General features: G+C 39.9%; 1 protein-coding gene across 1 annotated transcript; it reads right to left on the minus strand.

Annotated features, from left to right (window-relative positions):
- Positions 1–1,096: 1,096 nt before the first annotated feature.
- urb1 (URB1 ribosome biogenesis homolog) lies at positions 1,097–13,426 on the minus strand. The gene is made up of 39 exons (XM_026375280.1): positions 13,195–13,426; positions 12,935–13,074; positions 12,702–12,853; positions 12,487–12,616; positions 12,311–12,407; positions 12,143–12,228; positions 11,922–12,047; positions 11,691–11,812; positions 11,412–11,607; positions 11,181–11,318; positions 10,879–11,052; positions 10,656–10,788; positions 10,436–10,558; positions 10,201–10,313; positions 9,972–10,091; positions 9,426–9,542; positions 9,170–9,308; positions 8,921–9,079; positions 8,488–8,687; positions 8,184–8,402; positions 7,919–8,104; positions 6,973–7,810; positions 6,664–6,868; positions 6,402–6,588; positions 6,270–6,328; positions 5,971–6,158; positions 5,771–5,881; positions 5,634–5,697; positions 5,378–5,546; positions 5,033–5,135; positions 4,775–4,935; positions 4,579–4,690; positions 4,299–4,405; positions 3,923–4,066; positions 3,596–3,705; positions 3,272–3,481; positions 2,841–3,082; positions 1,992–2,567; positions 1,097–1,426 (listed from the first exon to the last, which is right to left on the minus strand). Exons 1-39 carry the CDS (start codon positions 13,313–13,315, stop codon positions 1,239–1,241), a joined length of 6,765 nt encoding a protein of 2,254 aa, XP_026231065.1. The 5' UTR covers positions 13,316–13,426; the 3' UTR covers positions 1,097–1,238.
- Positions 13,427–16,054: the final 2,628 nt, after the last annotated feature.

Genomic DNA, 16,054 nt, shown 5'->3' on the forward strand with positions numbered 1-16,054 from the left:
ACAAACATGTATAAATATAAAGTAAACATATTAACAAATGTGTAAATAAACACATGTAAATTAAGATAAACAAATATTGGTTATACAAATAAATATACCTAGAATTGCTCATAAATGTTTTTCTTATTTGGAATACTAAATAATAATTGACATTTATTTATGATATCATTTCTCTGTGTCCTTTCTGAACTTTTACTGAACGTAACTGCTCAATTTTGTTTGTTTTCCTGAACGTCCTTCTTGATCACACTGCATGAATCTGCTGTATCTACGTCAGCACAACTGACAGGAAGAAAAACAGCTGGAGCCAAGCAGGCAAACCTACCAGGGTGCTGGTCAGAGGGATTTATCTCTGTTGCTGAAAGATCAGCTTTCCACATAGATTAGAAACAAAAGTGATTCCAAAGTTTTAGGGGGAAAAAAAACTTATTTCTCTCTCAAAATGAGATGATGGCTTTAGCGACGAACTCTACCAGTGCTGTTCCCTATGAATGGGAATACTATTATGATTATCTTGATCCCGTATTTGTGGATGAGAGCAAGCTGACATACAATAAATGTAAGTCTTTATGCTTTCTAACATTTTGGCATTTTTCTTTGTGACATGAAAGATAATTTTCTTTTTCCCTTTCAGACTTAGTTGTCATTACATGTTGGATAGTTCTGATTGCCTTTGTGGGATTCCTCTTTCTCAGTTTGAATCTAATGTCTTGTAGCAGAAACCTGCTAAGGTAAGTATAACGTGCATGTGTATACATTTGTGTGTGTTCTAAATGAGGGTAAACCTACAAAGCTCTACTTTAAAATGATTCCTTGTTGTCATTATTGCAGGCGACCCCACATCAACAGAAGACACAGGCTATCAACAGCTTGACCTGAGGCTAAATGAGGGCACTCGTTATGGATGTGACAAAAAATGTTTACATTTTGGGTGATGGACAACAAATTTAAATTCCAAATGATAAGAAAAGATGATGTGGTGAAAACATTTGTGACCATTCAAACGTTTTTAAGTAACTATTATGTTGTACTTTAACTAGCAGTGTGTGTACATGTCAACACTAGATGCTAAAAGTATGAGGTTATACAGGAACCATATGTTAAAAAAGATTTTTACTCTCAGCCTTTTATAACACAGGATTTTACATAATGTCTTCAATTAGTTTACAGGAATCAAACAAAGCATCAAAGCAAAGGAATGGCTTTCTTATAATTAGTTCTCTGATCAGATGTCACATTTAACTTTTCATAGCGATGATGTCATTACAGATGTCTCTGATAGCCGTCTGTGGCAGTGATTTGGATGATTTCTGTCGTTTACACTTTGCTCTGGTCACCAAACTGACATGAGACATGAACAGTTCTGCAGATAAAGATCCGCTCCACAGCTCATGGATGTACAGTGAAATCAGAAATAGCCCAGCTTCTGGAAAGGAGGAAACAAGAGGTTTAGCTGAATTACAATGCAACGTTTTACAAATGATGAATCTTTAAAAGATGGAAAAAAAGAAGAAGATATGTAGTCATGTTGAGTTGAAAATGTTTGTAGACTCGCTGATATTATGCTTAATTGTCAATATTTATTTGAGACTGAAGTTACTTTGCAGTGGCTGATGGCAGATTTTCACGTCTTACTCTACAGTCAGCAATGTTTGACAGGCCTTCATGATGCACTTTGAATGGCTTTCTGAATGATAATTAACATTGCAAATGATGTACATATGTATGACGTATATATATGATCTAATTTTACAATAAATGTTGCAAAATGTTGGCACTTTCATAGTTCACTGCTCAAGAGTAATATAAGTCATGGGACACATATACCAAACGTATTTAATTTAAATAATTTTTGGCACTTCTAAAATAAAGATTTGGGATCACTGCTTTGAACATTTGGGTAACTCTTAGTTATGTCTAATGGTAGTATGGAGTAGGAAGATGATGCACATCAGCTCTAACAGATAGTTTGTCAGGTGTCAGGACCTTACCACATCTACATGGATCATGTGCACCTTCTGGCAGGCAGGCAGAGATGACTGCCTGATGCAACTCTGGGAGATGACCTTCTGCCTCTAGCATGCGTATCATAATGTTGGTAAATCTCTGGAAGGTTTCCATTCTTGCCGAAATGCCAGAGTGACACTGAGCTTCAAAGGCCTGATGGTGGAGTCGAAGGAGATCTGCTTTCATGCCTGGATCGAGCATTACATCTACGATTTCCCTATGTTTTATCACAGTCTTTTCAAGCCAGCACAAGAATTCTTCAGTTCTGTTTTCATCATATGAGACTTCCACCAAGCACCTCAGGGACCACTTGGTGAGCAGGTGCACAGTATCGCAGGCCAACCGACTGGGATCCAGTTTGTCTCTTGGCTGAGCCAGCTGGGGTTCAGAGAGGGGAAACACAGGTTCCCAGTGAACAAAGATGCTGCTGAGGTAAAATTTACATTCTGTCAGGAGACTCTTGTCTTGTTTTTCAGTGTCGGTGTCCTCTGCCAGGTTCTCTTTTCGTTTGTGGGCCTGGGAAAAGGAGCTTTTACCTCGGGCTTTATCCCTTCCCATCCCTTGAGAGGATGATAAAAAAATTATTATTCCATTATGATACAAAGAATGATATTAAATACATATTGTGAAACAGAAAAAATTCTCCAGTGACTGTAACAGAAACACTATAACATGTAATGTTATCACATATTTTCTTAAACCTTTTTTCATACATTTTTCATTATTGTTGTCTTGTGGGCCCTGAATATAAATCATAATTTGTGGGGATTAATATTGACAAGACTTCTTTGGTGAGACAGCATGTATTGAGGAGTACATTTAATGGCACTCACCCAGCAGGTCCTTCACTTTGTGCTTTTCAGACAAGGCTTGGATTTGGGAAAGGAGTGCTGTGTCGTGGGACAGAGAGGCCCAGCAGAGGAGCAGAGCAAGGACTTCAGTACAGGAAAGCGGCTGTGGGGGTAGTGTGAACCGGTCAGCCTGCTTGTTGACATTGAGAGCTGTCCTATGGTGCTTCAATATAGAGCAAAGTGTCTGCAGAAACAGGCTGAGCTGAGCGGCCTTCACACCCAACCTGACAGGATGGGGTCAAACAAACAGAGACATCCTCAACCAAAAGAAATCAGACAAACATCGATCATTTATCATATCAGCTTTTGTCAGCAGTTCAACATTTAATTACCGGTTGTGGGTAAAGTTAATGTACTGTCTAAATGTGATTGTTCACCATTGCTGTAGGTGTCTGATAGGAAAGGTGCTTTACCTGAAGTGTTTGCTGAGAGTTGATGCCACACATAGGAATTCACTGATAAGTGGGAGAGGGAGACACTTCGGTGAGCTCTGAGGTTTCTCATTTGTGGATGCAGTAGCTTTGGCACCTTCCATCTGCTGCATCTCCTTCTGTCCAAGGTTGGTGAACCACAGCACATGGAGCAGATCTATGATGGCACTTAGCAGCTGCTGGTCTTGGTTTCTGAGGAGGATAAAATATTAATATTAAATAATAAACTGATTAATAGAATATTTTAATATTACTATTTAAAAGTAAAGAGCCAAAATTAAAACAGCATCTGACTCTCGACTGTACCTTTTTTCAACAACTTGTATTATCCAAGTTAGAACTCCGCAGCTCTTGGTGAGGCTATAAGCTGCTTTGTTCACACGGGCAGCCTGACACAACACTGTGATGATCTGTGCCTGGTAGAGAAATACATGAGAAAGAAATGTGTTTTAGACATAACAAGCATCAATCACCTTGTCCTTGACCTTGTAGCTTTCATTCGGTAATTCAGACGACTTATGGTCTTAATTTTTCTGTTATTAATTTAATTTAATAGTTGAACTATTTTATCTCCCATCTGCTTGAGTTCACCACCCACATATTGAATCACTGTGATTCTCACAGTGGGTGTACCTGGGCGTGTTCGTCACACAGGGGGCTGCTGCTGAACCCCAAAAGGCTCTGAAAGATGCCTTGTTGGTCGCACAAGTCGTAGCAGTGTCTATCACTTATCCCCTCCTGCAGCACATTCAGGATCCACTCACGTTCAATCTTGTGCTGCAGAAAAAAAACCAAACAAAAACATTCAGTGACACTGCCATGGCCGACCCCCCCACAAAGATACAGTCTAAGCTGAACAACACAAACAGATGAAGGCTGAATGTTGTTGATGTAAGAGTTTATTATGTCGGTCATTTATCTATTCGGGGTAACATCTGACAAACATGATTAACTTGCAGAGGAAAAAAAACACAGGAACAGTTTTTAGTAGTTTGGTGTAATGATTTACCTCCAAGTCAAAGCCATAGAAAAGCTTAAAGAACTCAGGGACCCTTCTAAAATCCAGACTCTGATGGGACAGCAGAAACCTGTTTAACACCACGTACATGTGGTCCTCTGCAAAATGGGGAGAAACAAGAAAAAAGAACAAACATGAATGCCACAGACAATATTAAAATAGAGACAACAGAGAAAAAGAAACAAAAAGAGGCAAAGGTAAAATTTTACTTTAGATAAAAGTATTGAACAGGGCAGGTCCGGAAAAAAGCGGAGTTTTCATGGTTACACACCAGGTTTTAGCATCTGTTGAGCCACTTTTGTGATGTAAGTGGTCAGGACGAAAGGAAGTCTTTGATTCTTCTGTCGGATTCCATTCTTCACTGTGTCCATCAAATACAGCAGCTGTTTGACAAAAACAAGATCAGTGTGATCCAGAGGGGATTTCCAAACATGCAATAGTCACACACTACATCCATGACGCTTCACCTGTCTCTTCTCTCTAAACCGAGCTCCCTCTAGGTGTTGGTAGAAGCAGCTCAGCACATGGTACGCTGCTGCTCTCACATTTGGGTCGTAACTACTTAGAGCCATTACAGTTACTCCAAGAGCATGACTGGATACAAACTTGAGGCAGTCAATCACACACTCTGTCACATAGGGAAAGATGAATACCACAGAGTTAACCATTGATGACTGTAACTGATAACTGGGGTAAAAACACCAACAGCAGTAAAATATAATCACCTGGCCGCAGTATGGCACTGAATAGAGGCAAAAGAAAGCGGGGATCATACACATTCCCAGGGTCCTTTCCTGCGTTTCCACTGATCACCAGCTCATTAACATCCTGTAAAAGAGCAAAATGGAATATTGATATATAAATATAGGTTCCTTTAAGTAATAAAACTATAATTAAAAAATGTGGTCCTCCAGAATAGATCTTCACTGTGGTTAATATGAAACAGCTTTAAACTAAAATTTCTCAAAACCCATCCACACAGCTAGGGATAATTAAAAAAACACATTTTGTGGAGAAATGGACCTTTATCAAAACCTATAAAACTATTGTTCTGGAAAGTAAAGTCTGACCTGTGGGATGATTCTGTGGTGCTGGGGAAAGTGTGCAATAGTTTTGAGCATCCTGTCAGTTTTCAGCAGGGCCAACAGGTCATCTGAGCTTGCCTGCTTCCACAGAGAAGCTCCAAGGCTTTTCCTGGTCTTGTGGTGCTCCACAGCTGCTGGGCCCCACAGGAAGGATCTATAGTTGGAAACCCACACTTAGTGTTTTGAAGAAAAAAGAGCTGCACTTTTTACATGTACAACATAAAAAACAAATGTAACTCACTGAAACTTGACCAGGCTAACATGGTTCTTTTCATATTCCTGAAGAAGCTGTAACAGTTTCTGATCTGAAAAACAAAAAGATGTAAGAAGAAAAGACAAACGCACGAACTCCCCAAATCCTCAAACTTCATGTTTTACCTAAAGTGTTCAGCGTAGCTCCATATGCTCCCAAAAGTACAACAAAGTGATTGATGTTACAGACTGTAGGGCATTTTTTCACCAAGCAGAGAAGAAGGGACACTAACGCTTCTGAAATGAGAACAAAAATGTGCTTGTGTTCAATAAAAAAGGGATACAGCTTCAGGTTTGTGATTTGATCTTTATCTCAGATACAGTACCTTTAGCCTCATATTTGCTAGGCTCGTCATCAGAGTCCAACATGGTGGGCAGGAATAGAGAATGGCTGCTGCTCATCATGTGAAGCGTGGATAAAGGTATCAGATCCATCTGGTGGTCACTGCTGCTGTACATCACCTCCACCAGGCAGCTCAAAGTGTTCAGGAAGTGATGGTCTCTGTAGCGATATCTACAGTAGATTGTTTTTTTTTTTTAGTTCACTCATTAAAAATATCTGATGAGAAGCTATTTATTAAACACTGACCATTAAAAAAGAATAATAAAATAACACATTTCTTACTTTAATCCATTCTTGACAAAACTATTCCATTCAGATGCAGTGACGTCTTCAGCTGATGTCTGAGGAAAGAAGACAAATTATAAAATGCTGAAAAGTAAAATTAGAGAGTATGTTTTAGGAAAGTTAACCCACTAGGAGTCGCTGCAGTCTCTCCAGGATGCTCTGCTCCTGCTGTGATGGAGAAGTAGCCTGATCTTTAGACTGACTGTAAGAGGTGATGAGACATTTCAGAGCAGAAGCTGTGACAGACTTCCTCCAGGTTTCTTGCTCCTCTGGGCAATCAGCAAGTTTCTCAGAGATGACATCCACGAGTTTCCATCTGGAAGAGAAAGCAGCATTCAGTTAACAAACTCTGACACTAATCGTTTTCTTTTTAATAGGGGTTTATTATCACCTTTCAAAGCTGTCCACTTTTTGAAGAACCTTGGGAAGACTGTTGATGAAATCTCTGATGTCCTTGATGTTTGCAGAGAGCTTGATCAGACTGGCTAGTGTTTCCACAAGCTGGGCTCCAGTGTCTTCTGCCAGATTTTCCAGAACACATCGGGACAATTTTGCAAACAATTGTTGCTTGAGAGCTTTTAAGACTTCTTTTTGCACTATAAAAACACAAGAAAAAAGAATATACAAATCATTAGTGACAATGACAGGAAAAGAGGCTGCATGCATTTTGACAATACAGAACTTATTTTTTAATACAAACCATCTTGTGGTCTGGCCGGATCCTCTCTACTTGCCATCTGTAAGTAGGTATTAATCAGTGGAATGAATGTTTCTGTCTGGTCTGAGAGCTTCTGCATGTTTGCTGGCTCTAGACACCACACCTCAAAGCGGAGACGGTGGGTGGAGGAGTTCTTCAGTAGAAGAGAGCTGATTGCCTGGGTATCTGGGAGAGGTCGTTGGAGACAGTGCAGCAGCACGTCAGAGTGGATGAGCTTGGCACTACCTGGCTCACTAGATAAAGTCTGCAGCATGAAGGCGTCCAGCGCAGGGCTGGAGCAGGACAACAGAAGGGTTCCCAAGCCGTGAAGGTGTGACTGTGTGAGAAAGGTGCTGTCGTCCTGGGAAGAGTTAGATTTATACTCTGTTAAGATCTGCAATGCTGCATGACCATAAACACTAAGCTGGGCATGTGCACCCTCTCTGCTGGAAGAGATGAGTCTCTCCTGGGGGAGGAGCAGCAGCTTGGAGATCACCTCCCTCAGATTACAGGGGTCCATGTAGCTGTGCAGAGACAGGAGAGCATGAAAGGGTCTGGACTGTTTCTTTGTAGCCTGGGAGCTCTTCTCCTTCAGCTCCATGAGTACAGCTTTTTCCACAGCACCCATGTAGCTACAAAGAAGTTCCAGGTGACCCAGATCACGTAGAATGGGGGCACAGATCTTCAACAGGTCCAGCGTGTCATCATTAAGCTGAGCATACAAGTGCTTTAGTCTCACGGGGTTCAGAGTTTGAGGAGGCAAAGCAGCCAGCTCCAGAGCCAGAAACCATTGCTCCAAACATGGGTGTTTAAAGATGGAGCCAAGTGCTGAAACAAGGATCTAAAGACAGAGGGGCCATATAAGACATACTAAATGTTAATATGCTAGAAAATAAATTGATATTCTTGGCCACAGACAATTACTATAAAAGCTGAACTTTTTCCTAACCTTCTCTTTGTTGGCTTCCACCGTGGACGACTGGTTGGGTTCCAGGAAAAGATCTGATCCTTCTTGCAAGTTTTCTGCAGAGGGCTCAGACGTTGTGGTCACTGGAAAGTCCTGCAGCTTTGTCACCAAATCCCGGAGTATTTCCATGAAGGTCTTCAGCAGGTTGATTCCTATGTCACTGGTGAACTGTGCAGAAAAATATAATGTGTTGTGCATATTTCTAACTAAAATGTCCCTGTTCATTGAGCTTGTTTTTTAGTCTTACCGTGCCAAAGTCTTCCACTGTTGATTTGATGTAAAGTAAAATCTGCCTGATTGCTACTGGAAACTCTGTCAGAGACATTGAAGCTAGAACTTCTTGGACTTTCTTTGTGAAGGTGTCCTCAAGCAAAGTGCTCGGTCCCTGGATATTTGCAGCTTTCATCAGTGCAGTGAATGAAACGGGGGATGGCAATTCTTTTGACTGGCACTGAAATGCGTTGAACTGTGAAAATAAAAACAGTTATTTTCTACATAAACAAATCAAATGCATTAAATTAAACAGTTACTTGACGCTGTCAAAAACTAACCAGTTCCTCCCGGCACTGCTGTGGTAACCATTTGGAGTAATACTGATGAAGGTGTACAATGGATGGATGAGGAGTAGCAGTGTGTTCAGAGGATACAAGCTCTTTATCGTATTGCATCAGAGCCAGACAGAGAGGGAGCGGCTCTCTCTGACAGTGCAGCACATCTGAGAGCACGGCAGACAAGTAGTCATATACCACTCCTGAGGGAAGAGAAAACAGATGATTATGAACATTACAACATACCACATTATAAGTCTTCCAAAACACTTCATAAAACAGAGTGAAAGAACCAGGACATGATTTATTGCAGTGTTTTTTAGCACTTTTGATTTTGCAACTGAATTTTTTTGGTGTACCTGAAACAAATGGTTCTAGTCTCCACATTGATTGAATATGTGCACTGTCTGCTCCAGTTTAAGCAGGAGTACTTTACCTTTGTCTGCTGGCAGCTTGTTTCTGGCCTCCAGAGCAGCAGGAACCACCACACTGAAGGGGAAGGTTTGGTTAATGAGATCTTCACTCAGAGATGGCCCGAACTCCTCCATCTCGCCATCATTACCCTCCATGATGACATCCAACATGTCCAGGACATCTGGAACATGAATTGTCAGAATTGACAAACTGCAAAACCTAAATTCATAAGCTCAAGGTAATAACTTGGATTCCATCTTCACATGCTCACCATCAATGTGTGAGACTGGGATACTGGCAGCGTCGCCCTCCTGATTAGTCAGGTTAGCTTGCAGATAAGCTGCTTCCTGCACCAGGCTGGCAACTTTATCTGTGTATGTGTAGGAGCTGCACATCACTTTGACAAACACCTAAAGCAAGAGACCCGGATTTTATGATTAACTGTGGCCACAATGTTATGATTCCAAACGTATAATTTTGTCTAACCAACAACATTTTTCAGAGATGATTTATCAATGTGGATTTACCCTCTCTAAGAAATGGATGACAGTATCTTGTTGGTTTGGCTTTACTCTGGTCAGCTGGTTGAGCCAAAGCTCAAGCTCAGTCCAGGTGTACTCAAACACCCCACTGTCCTTCAGCACCTGTTGAGTGAAATGTGGTAATATGACTTGAAAACTCTTAAATATCAAGACTGAGACTTTTCCTACTATGATTTAGGCTCTTTCAGTATGAAAAAACTACTATTCTTAATGTTAAGTACTAAACTGTTGTACCTGATGTAGATGAAGAACTGCAAACATATCTAGAAACTATGCCATTTGCTCAGATGAAGTAATAAATGTGTTAAGCTTCATTTTTGTTCAATATAATATATGTTAATTAGGCGTCTTTTTGATGTATGGAGAAAATCCCATATACAGTAAATCCCACTAATTGCAGAATAATATTATCTAAATTGAAATTGAAGCATGCCTGTGTGTTTGGACAATATAAAGATATTTCAAATATCTAAATATTTATGTCTCTAATGTACTGAAGGCTTAAAGCAACAAAAGAAGAAATGTTCCTACTTTGAGAACCAGCATCTGTGTGGAGTTTTTCAGGTAGCTGTTGCTGCTGGTGACAAACATCTTGAGAAGCAGATAAAGTACTGACTTCTCTCCAGATGGTGATTCAGTATCTGCAGCATCCTGGAGAAAAGTAATATAGACCACATTAGAAACATTACTGATGAGAAGCAAAAGCTTCAAAAAGCCATCAGTGAAAACGACACATTAAACTGTAGAATGAGTTCTTCACCTGTATGCGGAACCAGGAGAACTTGCTTGCAGGGAGATCTAAAGCCAACTGTAGTATCTGATACTGCAAAACTGGGGGAACTTCTTCCCTCATTCCCTTCTCTGACACAATTCCTAGGGTGGTAAAAAAACAACTCTTACTCTACTATATTGTTAAAAACAGCAGAACAATACTGAGTTAGTTACAGTTGCCTCCACAAGCAACTATAGTTGCTAGTCCACAGAGGGAGCATTACCTTTTAAGAGCTTGCTGAAGTCAAATTTGCACTGGCTGACCAGATGTGGTACTACTTTCTGGTACAGACAAATGACCTGAAGAATCAGAGCCTTGAGCAGGATGACCTCAGCTGTTTCAGCAGCTGTTCAAAATAAAGCACAACAGACTGAATTGCTTTGATTTTCCCTTTGTTTTACTGGACTTTTCATAATAAATACATGCGCTGTAAAAGTTATTACCAGGCTCTTTATTTTTATTCTCCGTCTGTTCAGCACTCTCCCCAGCTTTGGTCTTGTTTTTGTCATCACCTGTCATTTCCTTCTTGCTAAGTGACTGCCACTTTGCTACAATGCTCGTCATGTCAGGCAAAATCTGAAACAAACCATAAAATCAAAAAATCTGTTTTTGATTGGTGTCTAGTTAATATTTATGGGTATTAAAACACCACTTGCCGGAACTTACCTTGCTGAGTGTCTCCCTGTACTGTTGTAATAAATTCCCCATCATGTCGGGCATGCATACATCTGAACTCTGCCACTCAGACTTATCCAAAAGGTACTCTATATTCTTGCTGGCTCTTTTTAAGATGAAACTCATCATGGACAGAGTTGTGAGCTGCACAGCTGTGTTGGCAAGCTGTCAGATACAAGAGGAGACATTTTCAATGTACAGTACTCCCTATTATAACACATTTTTTAAAATTTACTGCACCAATTCAACAGACAACAGACAATTCATTTATTTTAAGAGACTCGATTACTCACGCTGAGGCCCTGCGTGAAGAAGGCCTTGTTACAGACGGGAGGAAGCGACGTCGCTATAATCATGGAGAGCTGGCGAGGAACAGGTATAACCTCCTGAGCTTGAAAGACTGTGGGAAGCTCTGGTTGGGCCTCGTAGATCTAACAAAAAGACAGGAGGGCCATTATTGATTTTAGAATAGGCAAACAAGACATCAGTTAATGCTGGGATTCCCATATGATAGCAGTAGTTACCTTTTTAAGTAACTTGACGTTGTCCTGCCAAGCACTTTTAGGGCGAGGAGTGTAAGAATACTGAGTCTCTTTGAAGTATCTGGCCAGAATATCAGGACTCGCTTTCAGCACATTTACCACCAGCTCTGCCACCAATTCATCCTCTGTGGCCTGCTTCAGACCCACCAGGAACTGAAGCAAGACAATGTTACCAGCTCTGTAAAAAATAAAACTTATCACTCAGTATGAGGAGTTTGCAGAAGATTACTGGGTAAATCTGAGATCCTACAAATGACTCACCTTCCAACTGTGCCAAAGCTGGCATCATGAAAGTTGATTCCATGTTTACGAGAGCAACACAAGTCAAGAAGGAAACTGTGAACAAGTTCCCGGACAACTGATATCCCAGCATGCTCGGAGCTCTTCAAAATAAATAAATAAATAAATGAAAATTAGATGCACATGTTGTAAAGTGAATTAAGTTGATGGAGGCTTTGATTTAACACAGGTGACAAAAACCAAATGACTTACTCTGTTATCATCAGTTGTTGCATCCACAATCCCATTCCATTTATACAGCGACGCGATGTTGGCCAACACAGCAGGTGTGAAGAAACGTACTTTCTGCGTTTTGCTTATGGCCTTATTTAGGACAACCTGCAGTAACAATAGAGAAGAGAAGTAACAATACATATTGACACCATATTCATAAACTGTTTCTAAATGAAAAGAGGGATCTGATGGGCACTTACTCTAGTCTTCAGTGTGGACAAAATCAGACTGACTATGGACATCCTGTCCTCTTTCAGACCTGTATTCAGGATCTCTGGCAGCAGCTCTGATACATCAAATTGACATGTGATCAACATGGTGAAGTTATCAGTTTGTTGTGCAATTTCTAATACAGATCTAGATTTTACCTTTAATTTCCAAAATCTGTCCAACTGTTGTATTATCTCCAGACACCATAAAGGACAACACAAACTGGATGAAAGCCATGCGGACATCTGGTCTTCCCTGGACGATTTACAGAGAAGAATGTAAACACACAAATCAACCTGACAACTCCAATACACACTAAAACTGAAAACAGCACCTTCTTATCCTTTCTCTTTGCCAGTCCAGCCAGTGCTTTGTTGATGTGGATGTTACTTAAAATCTCTCTGGCAGCTTCTGAGCTCTGAGACACCAAGGCGGACATTAGACTGAGGCAATGACGGACCAACCTGTGCACAATAAAAGGACAATGTTAAATCCAATTCACAGTGAGGACTGACAATGAGGTCTCTGTACTAATACATTTAGTCAAACCTGTGATTTTCTGAATGGAAAGATCCCTGCAGAAGTTTCATATAGCTAGAAACAGTCTTTTTCACAATAGCATTGCCAACCATGTTGAAGTGGGACAGGTCACTGGCTGTCCGCAGCAGTATCATCTCCAAGCTCTCAAAAATCAGCATCATCTGGAGAGAAGCAGGATTAGATGAACAGTTTGCTCCTCAGGTAACAGATAATAATCCTCTGAGAAAAGCACCTGAGCTTACCTCAGTCTCTGTATGCTTTTCCCCCTCCAGCAATTTGAATATTTCTGCACACTCCATTGAGATTTTAATATAACCTTCAACCACATCATACAAGTCCGAGCATGGCAGCTTCTTAGCAGTGGATATGAATTTCTCCAGTCCTGCGGGTGACAAAGCATCAAACCGAGCATGAATGGTTGAAATACTAATAAATACATCTCCTAATATAAGAGATAAATTAGATGCGTTAATAACAACACATAACGTGATTGTAAACTCACCTTTCATGGCTGTGGTGGGTTCCTTTAGCATGGCTTTAAATACAGTCCCATTGAACTCCGGAACTTTCTTCACCGCAGCGCTCGACTCTGCCGAGTCCTCGCTTCGGCGTTTTTTACCCATTTTAATGTGAACAACAGCAGTTTCTAGTAGACTACAGCTCTATTTTTACTGTTTTAATACTATACATACAAGTTCTGTCACACGGACCCACGTTGTGGTGTAAACAGAACTCCTTCCGACAAATCCATCGTCCGGTCGGAAACGTTTGCCGCTGAACTTTAGTTCCGCATGCTTCAGACACTACTTTCTTCAGAGGACAAGCTTTCCTGCACCCTCCAGCTCAAAATCTTATTAAATAAAGTTTGCACTACTTATAAAGCTGTTAATTCTTCAACACGGGTCTGTTCTGTATTATAATGCACATTTTTACAGCAATAATAATTGGAAAGTTATATACACACTAGGAGAAACACAGTAAATGTAACATGAAGAAGAGCAGTCTGAAGAGGTTAATGTAGTCCATTTATAATAGGTGCAATTATTAGCTCCTGATAACCCTGCTCTATACAATTTAATACTAATTTATAACCTGTTTATTCTCATCTACATTTAACTTTGGGTAAATTAACAGTATGCTAATACATTTCACATTCCCACTAAACATACATGTATATATGTGTAGTTCTACCTGCTGTTTCTGTTTCACAGGTAAGTATTTACAGTATATACAGTAACATGTACATTGTTGTTGAATAATTTGCTGAAAAGTATTTATGTAGGCTGGAGGGCTACATCAGAGATAACACAGACATCATTTATTTTTATAAAAACCTCTGACACTCACATTCCACTACAAACTGTATATCATTTTGTAAAGTTGGGGAAAAGATTATAGTCGCAGTGCAGTTTTTTTATGATCTTCAGTTTTCAACATGCCTTGTTTTAGTTCCACTCAATTACAGGATAATAATTTTGGAGAAAACATATTTTACTGAGACCATGTTCACATAGTTGTGGTTTAGCTTTGTAGCCTATTTGAAGAGCAAGTGGTTTTTCACCAAAGTGGAGCCTCTTCTCAGTTACTCCTTCAATAAGCTTTTGTAGGCACTGTCCAACCAAATCTCAGAGTTGCTGTTAAACTGACTCAAAGACTTCAGCGCTATTCAGAAAGCATTTAAAAGGTCTTTTTTGGGTGTAAAACACAGTTATTGACATTATCTCATGCACATAGTTGCTCTTTTAGATACATGACCACCACCAGGGGTCACCTTTGCTTGGTTTGAGAGTAAATATGTATAATATAATATGTTTGGGCCAAATACATATGTGTGTGATGTATGTGTGTGCATAGTGTATTTCACTTCACTATCACTTGTCACCCACATGATGCAAACTTCACACTTGTAACTGAGGTTGCAGGTAGACTGGCAAATTGCAGCTGTCCTCCCTAACAAAAAGCTCAATAATCAAATTCCATCCAGAAATGTTTTTGTGAATCCATTTCAGACACGAGTGCATCACAGTTGTATGTGATTAAATAGTTGGGTTATTGTGAGATAGAAAGACACTGTGAGAAGACACAGTTATTTTACATTCAAGCAGTCTGCTATTGTCAGGGATGTTACTTGGAATCCTGGTGACTTGACTATAACTCACAGCTCTAAAAGCTTTAAAACACAGCTGCCTGTGGTGCTGAAACCACCAAACACTTGTTTACTTTCAAGACAATTTTAGAATAAAGATCTTAAATTGGGCAAATGCCTTGATACAAAACTCTTTGAATTATTTGTGATAGGACAAGGCGTATCACTTCACTTTGAGTTGATACAGTCAGTTTTGACAATATGATTACACAGCTCCTCTAATATTCTGTCAAACACACTCATTCTAGGGACATAGTTCAAAGACATTGGGACCCACTTATTAACTCCCCAACTCCCTGCTGTCATGAAGCTGTTGTAGATAATTTTTGTTTACAGAAAACATCAGAAGTTATGAGACACAAGTCTTGTGTTATCCCCTAAGGGCGCACAAAATGAAACTGTGACCAGAACTTTTAAAAATAATAATGCTAAAACTGTGTAGCCTGTCTGCTACGATGCAAACTTAATCAAATTGTAATTGTCAGCTCACGCAGAGCAATGCACCGAATAGAATATTTATTGAAGGAATACCTCTAAGGCATGGCAAAACAGATTAAAATATATCTTTAATCATTGAGCAGGGATGTAAAACCCGGTCAAATAATATAAAAATAACTTAAATATGAGTGAAACGTTCCACTGCAACTGAAATATCTGAAAACTCTATAATCATCAATGCAGAGCTGTAGTAAGATGACATGATCCCAGTAAATCACTTGACTTGACTGTCAAACCTGATGAAATGAGTTTCAGTGACTTTTCATGTTTTTCATCATAAGTCAAACTTGAACTTACTTAAAGTTGGTGTCATAATTTCTGCTAAAACTCGGCCTGTAACTGCGTTCATACACGTAGAGATCATTTATCACGTTAGGCTGTCATATGCCTTGACTCTAGAATTGCAGAAGCCCATAATGCTCAACCACGCTTTTATTTAAAAAGAACCATATTTTAAAAAAGCTGGAGTTGTTGCATTGCAGCTGTAGGGCTCCAAACAACAAGTGAAGCCGTGGTGGACCTTCGAACACCAACATTTAATCAGTTTTTGCGTCACATTTGTGACAAATTTGAAGAAATTCCCTTCGAGGTATTTTTGAGATATCATGTTCGTGAGAAAGGGACGTGTGTGCATAGGGACAACCTGAAAACATCACGGCCTCCAGCCGCTTGTTCAGTTTACTTGTTATGTGGAGTCGTAACAAACAAACAAGACAGT

Source organism: Anabas testudineus, chromosome 13, assembly GCF_900324465.2.
Source record: "Anabas testudineus chromosome 13, fAnaTes1.2, whole genome shotgun sequence".
Taxonomy (NCBI): Eukaryota; Metazoa; Chordata; class Actinopteri; order Anabantiformes; family Anabantidae; genus Anabas; species Anabas testudineus.